Raw genomic sequence first — 15798 nt, 5'->3', positions numbered from 1 at the left:
GTGATGTGGAAGGAGAAGGGATATCTCTGGCCGGGTCTTCAGTCTGGCTAGTAGTGGCTGCTGTGGGTCTGATGTATTTCCCACTCGGAACATATTGATCATCCCGAGGAAGCATGGCCTTGATGTCTCCAGCTCTATAGGGGACTCCAGCTGTCGAGACCAAATTTGAAACCAAGGCGAGAAAAGGTAAGTTGTTCGCAGTCTGTATGTGTCCCATGGCTTTCCGGATGTGTCTTGGTAAATTGAGAGGCTGGTCCGTAAGGATACACCGGATGAGAACAGCCATGTCTGCAATGAAAGAGGACACGTAAGTGCTCGGGAAGACATAGTGGGACATAATCTGTGCCCACACGTGAGCCTCCAAGGTAAGTGCGGAAGCCAGTATGCTCTTAGGACGGGATCGATGGTAACCATAGATCCATGAGCTTCCAGGTAGTGCTATAGTTCTGAGAATGTCGTCCCATTCAAATTGGTATCGCTGGTGCTTGAGAGAGGCTTCTTGAAATACGTCCAATCCTTCTGGAGCAGGGGGAAGATCTAAAGCTTGCTGAAAGGCCCCCTCAGATATGGGAATCTTCTTCTGACGGACATAGACAGGCTGCAGGGTTGGCATATGAAAGTTGGAGTAGAATTTGACTACCCATGAAAGATTGACCTGTTGTGGTTGCTTCCGTAAGAAATCCCAGTGTCTTTGTTCAATACGGGGCTCTACCAGGTCAACAATGTTGGTAGAGATAATAAGAAGGTGCTCATTGTTGTAGTTTCATGCCGCCTGATGCGTGAAAACTTGTCTCTCAACAAATTTCCCTTCGGCAAGTATACCAAATTGTCGTCAAGTAAAACTCACAGTAGAGTGAGGTCAAATCCCACAGGGATTGATTGGTCAAGCAATTTTAGTTAGAAGAAAGTGCTAGTTGGATTTGGAATTTGCAGAAAATTAAATGACTGGAAAGTAAATAGCAGGAATTAAGGTGCAGAATCTTAAACGGGGAGTTAGGGTAATAAGCATGAAATTAAATGGCAGAAAGTAAAGAGAATGGGTAAGAAAAGATATGGGAAAATCATTGGGTTCAAGAGATGTTGCATTCTCCGGATCAAGTTCATTCTCATCTCTTCCTCAATCAATGCATTCATTGATCTCCTTGGCAATCTTAAGTGATTGGATCCCAATTCTTTGGCAATCCAATCTCTCTAAGCTTGAACAATTGCCCAATTCCTTGATTTAATTGCTCATGGGAAGAGATGAAGTGTGGTCACTGATTATACCATATGTATTCCCAAATCAAAGTGTTGGTAGGATTACATGTCACAATATCCATCCAAACCCCAATTTGGTCCAACATGAGAAAGCATTTCTAGCATGATCTGCTCATTCCTTTTCCAAGGCTCAAAGGAGATCCAATTATGGAGAGTTTCTTTTCCAAGACAACTAACCAATTGAATTAAGATTGAAAGATTTCTAGTAAGATCAAGAGAAAAGAAAGAAGAAGAAGAATGAAAACTATAATTGATCCATCAAATTACAACAGAGCTCCCTAACCCAATGAAAGGGGTTTAGTTGTTCATAGCTCTAGAAATGAAAAATAGCAGAAAAGAAAAATCCATGCTAAAGTGCAGAAAAAGTAAATCTATAGAGAATAGTGCCCAGAAGTGCCAAGCTCCTCTCTAGTTCAAAACTACTCCTATATATACTACTCCTCATGATCTTCTAGTGAGTTCTTCAAGTCTTGGATGTGGGCTCTGGACCTTGAGTTGAAGCAGTTCTCATCTTTAGTGGGCCCAACTTGCAGAGAAATATGAGTTAGGCTTGGGCATTTAGTGAGATTAACGTTGAGCCACATTTTTGGGTGCGAGAACGTTAGTGGCATTCACTTTTTCCACTAACATTCCACCCTTATATACCCACATTAACTCCAACGTTAGTAGTCTTAACGTGACTACTAACGTCTCCTATTCAATCCTTGGCCAACGTTAATGGGACTCACTTTTCCCTTTAACGTTGGCTTGTGCCCCTTTTCGCAAATGTTAATGGGACTCACTTTTCCCATTAACGTTGGCTTGCCTCTTGCCCCTACGTTAAGTCTCACGTTAGCTTAGCTAACGTGGCTCTTAACGTGGGTGTTCTTCACCTTCGAGAGCGTTAGTGACACTCACCTTTGTCACTAACGTTCCAATTGCCTAAAGTTCCTACGTTAGGACTCACGTTAACTAAGTTAACGTGGCTCTTAACGTAGTAAATGAAGCCATCTCCCAACGTTAGTGACAAAAGTGAGTGTCACTAACGTTGGTTCTTTGAATTCAACTCCACGTTAAATTTCACGTTAACAATCTTAACGTGGGAATTAACGTAGGCAATGCTAATGATCCAACGTTAGTGACAAAAGTGAGTGTCACTAACGTTGGCGTTGTTGCTCCTCTTCCACGTTAGAGTTCACGTTAACTAAGTTAACGTGACTCTTAACGTGGGGCATTGCCTAGTTTCCCAACGTTAATGGTGTTCACTTTTCTCGTTAACGTGGAGTTCCCCTTTTTCTTCTACGTTAACTACCACGTTAACTTAGTTAACATGGCTATTAACGTGAGCTATGGATGGCTTCGCAGGCGTTATTGGTGATCACTTTTCTCATTAACGTTGCAAGCTCCTTGCCATTCCACGTTAGTGTTCTCGTTAACTAAGTTAACGTGAATGCTAACGTGGTTCTTCCATGCTTCATTTGTCCTGAAATCAAGCAATTAAAGTGCATCAAAGCTGTAGCTAAAGTCATGAGATTATGCATCATCAAGTTATCATGCAATTCTAGCAAAAAATCTCATGAAATCATGCAAAATTCACAATAGTTGCTTGAATCAATGTGTAAGTGTATATTCACCCAAAACTTGCCTTATTCACTAAGAAAATGCATGAAACTACCCTAAAACAGTAAAGAAAAGGTCAATGAAACTGGCCTATATGCCCTTTCATCACAACACCAAACTTAAAGCTTGCTTGTCCCTAAGCAAGTACTGAAGCATAAGAAAAATGAAATGAAAGAATCAAGAAGATAAAATAGAAGTGGCATTCCTGGTTCATGGAGTTTCATGCATAGCAACTTAGGTTCTTTCCCTTTAGGTTTCAAGCCTTTATCAAATCCCTAGTCACTCTCTTGATTGCATTCCTGGAGGCTTCTTTCTTAGTGATCCTTTCTTCCTTTTCAAAGTTTATTTTTCTTTTTGCTAAGTGCTTTGTAAGAAAGCGACTCTTTATGATAAGCTTTCAGTCAACACTCCCAAACCAGTTGGTTTTAGGGTGCTAGGTGTTAAAACACCCCTAAGGACTTACTCCCTCAAGTCTCTTTCCCTCATACATACACACCACAGGCACATGGTTTGTCATTCTTTCTTTCTTGAGACCTTGGTGTCCAGCACCTCTTTGGGTTACTAAGTGCTCTGTAGCAAAGGTTACTCTTGATAGTGGACTTTTAGCTGATAATCCCGGATTAGTTAACCCAAGTTACCAAGTGATAAGGCACTCCTAAGAGCTTATTCATCCAAGTATATCCCTTGTACATAAACACCACAGACACATGCCTCAATTTTGAAACCCTTGGTGCCTAGCATTGTTTCTTATTGTGTTCTTTTTCTTATTTTCAATTGTATTGCTCTTTTTCTTTTCTTGTTGGGATCTTATTGTTCCGCTAGCCTCAAAGAATGTGTCTCAAACATAGGACTTAGGATAGATAGTTGCTTTCTTTCCTTTCTCGGTGAACCAACTTAGCTTACTAATCAACCTACCACAAACATTCAGAATGCACTTCACAAAATGACTCCACTCTTGTTCTTTCCATAACATTTTCTTTTAGATAAACTTAAAGAGACAAGCATACAAGTAAGGAAGATGAAAGTGAGCATTCAAGACATTAAGCTCAATAACATTGACCTAAGCAATTAAACTTAAATGCATAATTGAAAATTCTAAACTACCATGGAAGCATGTTCTATTTCATACATGATTTTCCTTATTTAAAGCTTTTGAAAAAGAAAGTAAACTAAGGAGGAACTTCACCACCTTTCACTTATTGGTATGCTCATTCTCTTCTGCTCCCTTGGGATTCTCCTTGATTACTTGAGTCTCCATTTCCCTTGCGCTTCCCCATCAACTTTTTCCAGAAACCGGCATCCTCCATCTTCTTCTTTAATGCTTCCTTTTGCTATTTCACCTTCCCCTTTTCTTGTTCAGTTAAGTTCTTGCGCACTGCCTCATAACTTGGGATGTCAGGGTGCAGGTGATGCATATGCTCAGTCACATAGTTTAACCTTGCCTGAGTGTTGATGCTGAATTCTTCTCGATGCAGTTGCCTTCCTTTTTTGAGCACGCTGAATTCATTGAATGCTTTCATTTGATTCATCTGGCGTTGATTGAGTTCCTGGAGGCGTTTATCTTGGCTTTCCTGCCTTTCAGACACCTGACTGATGGCTTGAGTGAGCTGAGAGTAGTGCTCTTATTGCTGCTCCATTAGTTGTTGCTGCCATTCCCTTTGTTGGTTCATCCAGTTTGTTAGCATTTCTTCTTGACGATCCATCCTCTGAGATTGAAGTTGCAATTGTTGTTCTTGCCCTTCCATGTATATTCTTGATAAATCGTCAATGGCTCCTCGGATGTGACCCAAATTAATGTTAGTTGGGTCATAATACCCTTCTTGATGCTGTTCTATTTGTTGGGTTTTGATGAGCGGATAATTTATACGCTTTTTGGCATTATTTTTAGTATGTTTTTAGTATATCTTAGTTAGTTTTTATTATATTTTTATTAGTTTTTAGTTAAAATTCACTTTTCTGGACTTTACTATGAGTTTGCGTGTTTTTCTGTGATTTCAGGTATTTTCTGGCTGAAATTGAGGGTCCTGAGCAAAAATCTGATTCAGAGACTTAAAAGGACTGCAGATGCTGTTGGATTCTGACCTCCCTGCACTCGAAATGGATTTTCTGGAGCTATAGAAACCCAATTGGCGCGCTCTCAACGACGTTGAAAAGTAGACATCCTGGGCTTTCTAGCAACGTAGAATAGTTCATACTTTGTACGAGATTTGATGGCCCAAACTGGCGTTGCAAATCAGCTTCAGAATTCCTGGCGTTTAACGCTGGAACTGGCACAAAAATTGGAGTTAAACGCCCAAACTGGCATAAAAGCTGGCGTTTAACTCCAAAAAAAGTCTCTACACATGAAAGCTTCAATGCTCAGCCCAAGCACACACCAAGTGGACCCCGGAAGTGGATTTTTACGTCATTTACTCATTTTTGTATACCCTAGGTTACTAATTCACTATTAATAGGACCTTTTGATATTGTATCTCCACCTCATGACACTTTACACGTTTCTCATTGTATCTTCTACGGCATAAGTCTCTAAACCCCATGGTTGGGGGTGAGGAGCTCTGCTGTGTCCTGATGGATTAATGCAATTACTACTGTTTTTCATTCAATCATGCTTGCTTCCATTCTAAGATATCACTTGTTCCTAAACCTGGTGAATGTGATGATCCGTGACACTCATCATCATTCTCACCTATGAACGTGTGCCTGACAACCACCTCCATTCTACCTTAGACTGAGTAGATATCTCTTGGATTCCTTAATCAGAATCTTCGTGGTATAAGCTAGAATTGATGGCGGCATTCAAGAGAAACCGGAAGGTCTAAACCTTGTCTGTGGTATTCTGAGTAGGATTCAAGGATTGAATGACTGTGACAAGCTTCAAACTCCTGAGGGCTGGGCGTTAGTGACAAACGCAAAAGAATCACTGGATTCTATTCCGACCCGATTGAGAACCAACAGATGAATAGCCGTGCTGTGACAGAGCACGTTGAACATTTTCACTGAGAGGATGGGAGGTAGTCATTGACAACGGTGAAACCCTACATACAACTTGCCATGGAAGGAGCCTTGCGTGCTTGAAGAAGAAGACAGTAGGAAAGCAGAGGTTCAGAAGATAGAGCATCTCCAAAACCTCAACATGTTCCCCATTACTGCAAAACAAGTACTTATTTCATGTTCTTTTGCTTTTTACAATCAACCCTGATAATTATTGATATCCTGACTAAGAGTTACAAGATAACCATAGCTTGCTTCAAGCCGACAATCTCCGTGGGATCGACCCTTACTCACGTAAGGTATTACTTGAACGACCCAGTGCACTTGCTGGTTAGTTGTGCGGGATTGCAAAAGTGTGATTGCAATTTCGTGCACCAGGTTTCTTCATGGATAGGTTCTTCCTCTTGTACTTCTTCTGATGCTCTCTTCCTTAGATGGGGTCTTTTCTGCTGTTGAGCTAGAGTCACATGGGTTATGCGTTGGAGTGTGAGTGATCTCCCAAGACCTATCCAAGTTGGATTGCTGTCTTCAAAGACTACCTTGGCCTTCATGCATAATCTAAGGATGGTGCTGGGATACCAAAGTCTAGCACCTGAATCCTTTTTCTCGGCTGATTCTTGGATTCCTTCAGCTATAATTTCGTGCACATTTATGCTTCCACCTCTTATTAAGCAACATGGTAGCTCGAGAAATGTTAACTTCAGAATTGTTTGCAGCTGGAAGGATAGATCGTCTCACAAGCTCAAACCATCCCTTGGCTTCTGGGATGAGGTCTCCTCTCCTGATGAAACGGGGTCTCTTATCCAAATACCTTTCCCAGTCAGACCTCACAATGCATATATCACCTACAATTTCCTCCAGCTCATCATTGTCGGGGCCATTGTTCATTCTTTCTTGGTACCCGAACTCAACAAATTGTGGTGATTTCAGATGAAGAACTCTAGTTATAGCATTTAGGCTGAAATCTACCTCCTTCTCTCTTACATAGCTTGTGAAGGTAGGGGTCATGGTCTTGTCTTCTCTAACCACATTTGCATAAAATTCCCTGATGAGATTTGCATTTACCCTTGCTTCCGGATTAGTGAGCTTTTGCCAACCCCTTTTTTTGATCTTCTCCCAAATTTGTGGGCACTCATCTTCATCGAACTGGAAGGTTGATTCAGGCAGTATCTTCTTGTTCTTTATTCGCTCGAACTCGAGCTCATGGAAGGCTATTTTGAACCTCCCAGCATCGAAGGAAGGCTGCTCCATTGGTTCCTTCCACTTTTGCCTTTTGGAGCTTAATGATGCCATAAGTGAGAATTGGTCTTCGAAGATAGTGAGGGTTATGAGTTTGAAGATGGAGTTTGGTTTGGTTGAGAGAGGAATGTGTTTTGAGAGAAGGGAGGAAAGGTGAGGATATAAGGTGTACGTGAAGTACGTATAGCCGAGAGAAAGAAGTGAAAAAGATGGGGATATAGGGTGTGTACGGAAAGGTTATGTGAAGGGGTTTATATAGAGAGATGGCAATTGTTGAAGGGTGTGGATTGATGGTGTTATTTGATAGTGGACGGTTGGGGTTTTGAGATTGAATAATCACAAGGATCACCTCTTTTATGAGGGTCTTGGTTCGGTCTCCAAGCCATCCACTCCCAATGTTGCATGGCAACACTTCCAAGGACATTCCCCATGAAAACAAGTGTGAAATTCCCTTGGTGTAGTGGCCAAATCCTTCTTCCTCATTTGTCCTATCAAGTACCATCAATGTCCTTTTTGATTCCCTATACACGAAAAAGAGAGAATGTGAAAATTAATTGAAAAATTGGTGGGAAAATTCAAGGGGTGAACTAACTAATCAAAAATCTCTCTTTTTTTTGACTAATTTCTTTCCATGAATTCATGAATACACATCAATCAATCATTAAGCTACCCATGCATGCAACGTTGGTACACCAAACTTGTTTGTGGTCACATAGTGCAACAAGTTTGGGGAATGAATTGTTTTTTTTTTCAAAAAGTGTGTTCAAACCCACTTGGTGTGCTTTGAACACCAAACTTATCATATACTATACTTTGCATGTAAAGGAGTCTTATATTGGTTGTCAAAATTAATCTGAAAATCCATGAACCTTGCATTATTACTATTATTAGAGATTTAAGAGAGAGAGAGTTATAGAACATGGGTTGCCTCCCATGAAGCGCTTCTTTAGCGTCACTAGCTTGACGTTTGGTTCTTGTCAAGGTGGCTGATAGTGCTTGAAGTTCTCCCCTCTTGCAGTGAACCTATGTCCATTAGCTTTATTGATAAGCTCCATATGCTCTAAGAACATGATTTTGTTGACGGTATACACTGGGGGTAGCTGAGATGGAATAGTGGGAAGGTAAGGTGGTATGGTTGGGAAGTATGTATAGATTACTTCATCACCTGGAGAGAAATCTTCTGTAGGAATTTTCTTGTTTCTCCATCTTCTGGGTACTTTTTTCCTTGTTTCTCTTAGTACTATCTTGCTTTCTACAGATTCTTCCTCTAAGGGGTTTTTGTTGCTAGCTTTGCATGGCTCTGGTGGTTCTGGTTTCTTTTGGATCCCCTTTTGATATGGTTCTTCATGAGCACATGGCTTTCCAACCAATGGGTCTTCTATTTGAATTGTTTTCGCTTCACTGCTTGTTTCTTACATCAATGCTTCCTTGGTTGGCTCCTTCATCAACTCTCTGTTATCATGATCTGATTCTTGTGAGGGTTTAAAGACATTGAAGGTGAGCTGCTCATCATGTATCCTCAGTACCAGCTCTCTTCGCTCTACATCTATGAGTACTCTGGCTGTGGCTAGGAATGGTCTTCCCAAAATAATGGGGTAGATAGAATTCTCATCCATTTCCAGAACAACAAAATCTGTGGGAAGGTAGTAGTTCCCAACCTTTATCAGCACATTTTCAACCACTCCTATTACTTGTCTTTGAGTTTTGTCAGCCAATCTGATAATTACATCAGTGGGAGTTAGTTTATTGATTTGGAGCCTCTTCATGAGGGAGAGAGGCATTACATTGATGCTTGCTCCCAAGTCACAAAGCCCTTTGTCAATCATTGTTTCTTCTATGGCACAAGGGATGTGGAAACTCCATGGATCCTCCTTCTTTGTAGGTGCCCCTGGTTGAATGAGGGCATTGCAGTCCTTGTTCATCTTTATGGTTTGTCCACCTTTCAATGGACTCTTTCTGGCTAGTAGCTCCTTTATATACTTGATGTAGAAAAGCATTTGCTGGAGGGCTCTAATGAATGGTATATTTACATCAAGAGATGCAAACATATCAAGGAACCTTGAGTACATTCTCCTTGCTACACCACCTTTAAGCCTGTGGGGAAAAGGTGCATATGGGTTCAACACATCCTTCTTCATTAGCTCTTCCTTGGATGTAGGTTGAGTTGTACAACTTCCTTCCTCCTGGCTTTCTTTGTGATTATTTTGAAGGTGTTCTACTCCATTCATACTCTCTCCATCACTTGTGGTTATCATTTTACATTCTTCCCATCTTACTTTCCTTGTTTCTCCTTTTGGATTCTTCTCTGTGTCACTGGGGAATCCATTAGTGGACTTGGGAAGTTGTTGAGATAGGTACCCTACTTGGGACTCCAACCTCTTGATGTTCTCTCCTTGGGTTTTGATGTTGGCTCGTACCTCTTCCTTAAACACCTTGTTATCTTGAACTTCTCTGTATAAGCTTTCAAGTAGAGCTTCAATCTTTGAGAGTCTATCATCTATCAATGATGGTGGGTTGAGATTATGTGGTTGTGAAGATTGGTTGGATGGGTGTTGGTAATGTCTCTGTGAGGTGTTTTGATGAGTTGCATGGTTGTTGGAGTTGAGGTTGTGGCGTCTCTGATCTTACCTTTGATCTTGTTGATTTCCCCATCTAAAGTTGGGGTGATTTCTCCATCTAGATTTGTAAGTTTTGGAGTATGGATCAAGGCTTTGTCTAGGTGAGTTTCCAACATAGTTGGCTTGCTCCCAGTCACCTTCTTCTACTATATTTGCTCCTTCTTGAGCTAGTGATGAAGTGATGGCTGCTGCAATTTGGTTCTCCTCCACCTTCTTGGTAAGATCTGCTAGCTGCTTAGTGATCATCTTGTTTTGAGCTAGCAAGGCATCCATGTGGTTTAGCTCCATGACTCCTCTGGTGTTACTTCTTTCGGATGCATAGAAGTAGTCATTTTCAGCAATTGTTTCAATGACATCTATGGCTTCTTCAATGGTTTTCTTCTTGTTTAGAGAGCCTCCTGATGAATGATCCATAGCCTTCTTTGACTCATATTAAAGACCTTCATAGAAATGTGAAGTTGGACCCACTCATTAAACATCTCTGGTGGGCATCTCCTTGTTAGATCCTTGAACCTTTCCCAAGCTTCATAAAGTGTCTCCCTATCTTGCTGTCTGAACGTCTGCACTTCAGTTCTCAGCCTATTGATCCTTTGAGGGGGGTAAAACCTTGCCAAAAACTTGTTCACTACCTCTTCCCAATTAGTCAAGCTCTCCTTCGGAAAGGATTCAAGCCACTTGGATGCCTTGTCCCTGAGTGAAAAGGGGAACAAGAGCAACCTATAGACATCGAGATGGACTCCATTGGACTTCACCGTGTCACAAATCCTCAAGAAGGTGGTCAAGTATTGGTTAGGGTCTTCTTGAGCACCTCCTCCAAATGAGCAATTATTTTGCACCAAAGTGATGAGCTGGGGTTTTAGCTCGAAATTGTTGGCATGTATGGTGGGTTTCTGAATGCTGCTCCCAGTTTCCAGGATTAGGATTGATATAGGATCCTAGGACCCTCCTTTCTTGCCCAACATGGTTGGCATGGCCTTGATTATGAGCCTCTTCTTCATGGTTGTTCTCCAAATTCTCTTCCATGTTGGGTTCAAAATACTCTTCCTCTGCTTCTTCAGCAGCAATAATCATTTTTCCTCTTGTTTCCCTTCGTCGTCTCCAAAGGGTTCTTTCAGGTTCTGAATCAAAGGATGTTGAAGCTCCTTCTCTTCTCCCTGTCATACAACAGATTACACAGCAGGAGATGAAATGCTGAAACTAGTTTTGTTAGAGTAATTATTAGTTTGAGTGATGCAAATTATCAAACAGTTAGTGGGTTAGTGAGCAGAATTATAATAAACAAAGAAATGAAGAACGAAACAAAACTAAGGGGGTGCAGGGGAGAGGAAGAAATCAAAACAACTAACAGAAATTGACTGAATAAACTAAACAAAAAGAAAAAAAAATGCTCAATCTAGTGATCTTCAAACTTAATCATTGTTGATTCAAAATCAATCCCCAGAGACGGCGCCATAAACTTGATGCATGAAAACTTGTCTCTCAACAAATTTCCCTTGGACAAGTATACCGAATTGTCGTCAAGTAAAACTCACAGTAGAGTGAGGTCGAATCCCACAAGGATTGATTGGTCAAGTAATTTTAGTTAGAAGAAAGTGCTAGTTGAGCTGAGCAGAAATTGGATTCGGAATTTGCAAAAAATTAAATGACTGGAAAGTAAATAGCAGGAATTAAGGTGCAGAATCTTAAATGGGGAGTTGGGGTAGTAAGCATGAAATTAAATGGCAGAAAGTAAAGAGAATGGGTAAGATAAGATATGGGGAAATCATTGGGTTCAGGAGATGTTGCAATCTCTGGATCAAGTTCATTCACATCTCTTCCTCAATCAATGCATTCATTGATCTCCTTGGCAATCTTAAGTGATTGGATCCCAATTCCTTGGCAATCCAATCTCTCTAAGCTTGAACAATTGCCCAATTCCTTGATTTAATTGCTCATGGGAAGAGATGAAGTGTGGTCACTGATTATACCATATGTATTCCCAAATCAAAGTGTTGGTAGGATTACATGTCACAATATCCATCCAAACCCCAATTTGGTCCAACATGAGAAAGCATTTCTAGCATGATCTGCTCATTCCTTTTCCAAGGCTCAAAGGAGATCCAATTATGGAGAGTTTCTTTTCCAAGACAACTAACCAATTGAATTAAGATTGAAAGATTTCTAGTAAGATCAAGAGAAAAGAAAGAAGAAGAAGAATGAAAACTATAATTGATCCATCAAATTACAACAGAGCTCCCTAACCCAATGAAAGGGGTTTAGTTGTTCATAGCTCTAGAAATGAAAAATAGCAGAAAAGAAAAATCCATGCTAAAGTGCAGAAAAAGTAAATCTATAGAGAATAGTGCCCAGAAGTGCCAAGCTCCTCTCTAGTTCAAAACTACTCCTATATATACTACTCCTCATGATCTTCTAGTGAGTTCTTCAAGTCTTGGATGTGGGCTCTGGACCTTGAGTTGAATCTGTTCTCATCTTTAGTGGGCCCAGCTTGCAGAGAAATATGAGTTAGGCTTGGGCATCTAGTGAGATTAACGCTGAGTCACATTTTTGGGTGCGAGAACGTTAGTGGCATTCACTTTTTCCACTAACGTTCCACCCTTATATACCCACGTTAACTCCAACGTTAGTAGTCTTAACGTGACTACTAATGTCTCCTATTCAATCCTTGGCCAACGTTAATGGGACTCACTTTTCCCATTAACGTTGGCTTGTGCCCCTTTTCGCAAACGTTAATGGGACTCACTTTTCCCATTAACGTTGGCTTGCCTTTTGTCCCTACGTTAAGTCTCACGTTAGCTTAGCTAACGTGGCTCTTAATGTGGGTGTTCTTCACCTTTGAGAGCATTAGTGACACTCACCTTTGTCACTAACGTTCCAATTGCCTAAAGTTCCTACGTTAGGACTCACGTTAACTAAGTTAACGTGGCTCTTAACGTAGTAAATGAAGCCATCTCCCAACGTTAGTGACAAAAGTGAGTGTCACTAACGTTGGTTCGTTGAATTCAACTCCACGTTAAATTTCACGTTAACAATCTTAACGTGAGAATTAACGTAGGCAATGCTAATGATCCAACGTTAGTGACAAAAGTGAGTGTCACTAACGCTGGCGTTGTTGCTCCTCTTCCACGTTAGAGTTCACGTTAACTAAGTTAACGTGACTCTTAACGTTGGGCATTGCCTAGTTTTCCAACGTTAGTGGTGTTCACTTTTCTCGTTAACGTGGAGTTCCCCTTTTTCTTCTACGTTAACTACCACGTTAACTTAGTTAACGTGGCTATTAACGTGAGCTATGGATGGCTTCGCTGGCGTTATTGGTGATCACTTTTCTCATTAACATTGCAAGCTCCTTGCCATTCCACGTTAGTGTTCTCGTTAACTAAGTTAACGTGAATGATAACGTGGTTCGTCCATGCTTTATTTGTCCTGAAATCAAGCAATTAAAGTGCATCAAAGCTCTAGCTAAAGTCATGAGATTATGCATCATCAAGTTATCATGCAATTCTAGCAAAAAATCTCATGAAATCATGCAAAATTCACAATAGTTGCTTGAATCAATGTGTAAGTGTATATTCACCCAAAACTTGCCTTATTCACTAAGAAAATGCATGAAACTACCCTAAAACAGTAAAGAAAAGGTCAGTAAAACTGGCCTAGATGCCTTAGCATCACAGCCAGAATGGGGAACATCTGCTCACAGAAACGGTTAGTGAACCGCGTAGTGTCTTTTGCTGGAAAGGCTTTTTCAGATTCATTGACATTGATAATCCTCTTGACTCGCTTTGTTGATGGTTTGACAGCTGTTGAAGATAGTTCCGCAGCTAGCGCTCTTTTTGTTCCTCTTTTTGCCGGTGGTTTGGGGGCAGCTTTCTCTTTACCTTTCTTGGTGGCCATCCTGAAAGGAAAAAAAGAAGTAGCATGTAAGTCCAAGGGTTAGAGCAAGGAAGAGGACCTTACAAGTGATGATCTTGCCAAGGTAAAGAAGGATGTCGTTAACACATGGTCGTAACTTCATGTAATTAGGACATCAATGAAAATATGACAAGAAAGATGAAGGAAATTAAATGCAAGATTTTTATTGGCATGCCGGCAAAGGCATGAGTAGCATAGATCAAGCATTAATTGCGAAAAAAATATTATCACTTGTAACAAATTAACAATCACGTTTGTATCGACAATTATATCAAAATAATAAAACACGATAAGGATTCTGTGAAAAACAGGCATTATAGTAGAAGGCTAGAATATTTAAGAATGCACAATGCCATATGGGCTTTTTCACAAACACTTGGTATGCATGTTTAACATGATAGGGAAAGAATTATATTGGAACATGCAAGCATGCCAAAAATAATTAATATGAATTGTCAAACAACTCCATAATAATAATCACAAGCAATTATAAAAGAAATCACCCATTAAGATATTTAACACCAAGTAAAATAATGCAAAAGTAAATAATTAAGAGGAGGAAGGGAGAGAAAATAGAAAGAAAGAACCTTGAGAAGAAGGTGATAAAGAGAGAGATGATGGAGAATGTGAGATTGAGAGAATATGAGAGAAAGGGGAAGACGAAGAAGAAAAAAAAAGTAAGGGAAGAAGAGGAAGAAGAGTAGAGAGAAAAGAAAGAAAGAATAAGAAAGAAATTAGGATTAGAAAAGGAAAAGATATAAAAAGTGGCGGTGCAGGGATCAGGTTGCGCTAAGCTGATGACGCGTACGCGTGGTGTACGCGTACGCGTGGGTTAGGCAGAAAGGAAGGTGACGCGTAAGCGTCGGTCACGCGAATGCGTGACCGTGTTTGTGCTATTAGCGCGAGGGCAACATGGCTCTCGCACAACCCTCTGTTCAAATTGGGATGTGTGCCAAAATGCCATATGACACGTGCGCGTCAGGAGCGCACGCGTGGAAGTGCTTATTGTGAAAGTGACGCACACGCATCCACGACGCGTACGCATGATGCACTTTGTGCCTCGGGAACAGTGCCAGCACAAAGCCAGCCTAACTTTCGGCCACTACACCTTTTATGTTGAATTCGGAAGGTCACGCGTGCGCATCATTGACGCAGACGTGTGGAGTGCCAATTTCTCAGATGACGCGTATGCGTGAGGGACGCGTACGCGTGAGGGACGCGTACGCGTGGTGATGCTTGTGTGATTGGCACACTTTCTGCACTGCTCCCACGCAACTTTTTGCATTTTTTTATGCAGATGCAAATGCAGGCTATATGCAGAAATAATGAGAAAAGTCACTAAAAATAGAAGCTAAGAAGAGATGAGCGATCATACCATGGTGGGTTGTCTCCCACCCAGCACTTTGCTTTAACGTCCTTAAGTTGTTGGCGGATCCTCCAGGAGGAAAACCTCTGGCTCTTTATTGTCCTTCATCTTCTCACCATGATACAGCTTTAAGCGATGTCCATTGACTTTGATGAGATTGGAACTTGAAGGATGGCTTAGGTGGAAGACTCCATATGGATCTGCCTTCTCTACTCTGTAGGGACCTTCCCACCTTGATCTCAGCTTACCTGGCATAAGCCTCAGCCTTGAGTTGTAAAGGAGAACTAATTTCCCAGGTCTAAACTCTCTTCTTTTAATGTGCTTATCATGCATAGCCTTCATCTTTCCTTTGTATAGCCTGGAGTTATCGTATGCTTCTGGGCGAAGGTTCTCTAATTCTTGTAGTTTCATTTTTCTTTCAGCTTCAGTCTTCTCAAATCCCATGTTGATTTCTCTCACTACCTAGAATGCCATGTATTCCACCTCCACAGGGAGGTGGCAAGCCTTCCCGTATACTAGGCGGAAAGGAGCTCATCCCGATTGGTGTCTTGTATGTTGTCCGATATGCCCAAAGCGCATCTTGTAGCCTGGTGCTCCAGTCCTTCCTATGAGGCTTGACTATCTTCTCCAGGATACGCTTTATCTCTCTGTTAGACACCTCTGCTTGTCCGTTAGTCTGCGGGTGGTAGGCAGTTGCTACCTTGTGGACAATCCCATGCTTCTTCAGTAGTCCTGCTAATCTCCTATTACAAAAGTGAGTGCCTTGATCACTCACGATTGCTCGTGGTGATCCAAAGCGACAGATAATATGGTTTCTAACAA

General features: G+C 41.1%; 2 protein-coding genes across 2 annotated transcripts; both read right to left on the bottom strand.

The window, feature by feature from the left end:
* Positions 1 to 8498: 8498 nt before the first annotated feature.
* Positions 8499 to 9008, bottom strand: LOC130975199 (uncharacterized). Its single transcript, XM_057900022.1, has one exon. It carries the CDS (start codon positions 9006 to 9008, stop codon positions 8499 to 8501), a length of 510 nt encoding a protein of 169 aa, XP_057756005.1.
* Positions 9009 to 15027: 6019 nt separating this feature from the next.
* LOC130975198 (uncharacterized) lies at positions 15028 to 15420 on the bottom strand. The gene has a single exon (XM_057900021.1). It carries the CDS (start codon positions 15418 to 15420, stop codon positions 15028 to 15030), a length of 393 nt encoding a protein of 130 aa, XP_057756004.1.
* Between the last annotated feature and the right edge of the window lie 378 nt (positions 15421 to 15798).

This window comes from Arachis stenosperma, chromosome 4 (genome assembly GCF_014773155.1).
Source record: "Arachis stenosperma cultivar V10309 chromosome 4, arast.V10309.gnm1.PFL2, whole genome shotgun sequence".
Lineage (NCBI taxonomy): Eukaryota > Viridiplantae > Streptophyta > Magnoliopsida > Fabales > Fabaceae > Arachis > Arachis stenosperma.
The sequence above is the reverse complement of the archived record's forward strand: the minus strand, read 5'-3'. Positions and strand labels throughout refer to the sequence as shown.

Coding starts and splice junctions, on each gene's coding strand:
- LOC130975199 (XM_057900022.1), bottom strand. CDS start 9,008: ATGAACAAGGACTGCAATGCCCTCATTCAACCAGGGGCACCTACAAAG.
- LOC130975198 (XM_057900021.1), bottom strand. CDS start 15,420: ATGGGATTTGAGAAGACTGAAGCTGAAAGAAAAATGAAACTACAAGAA.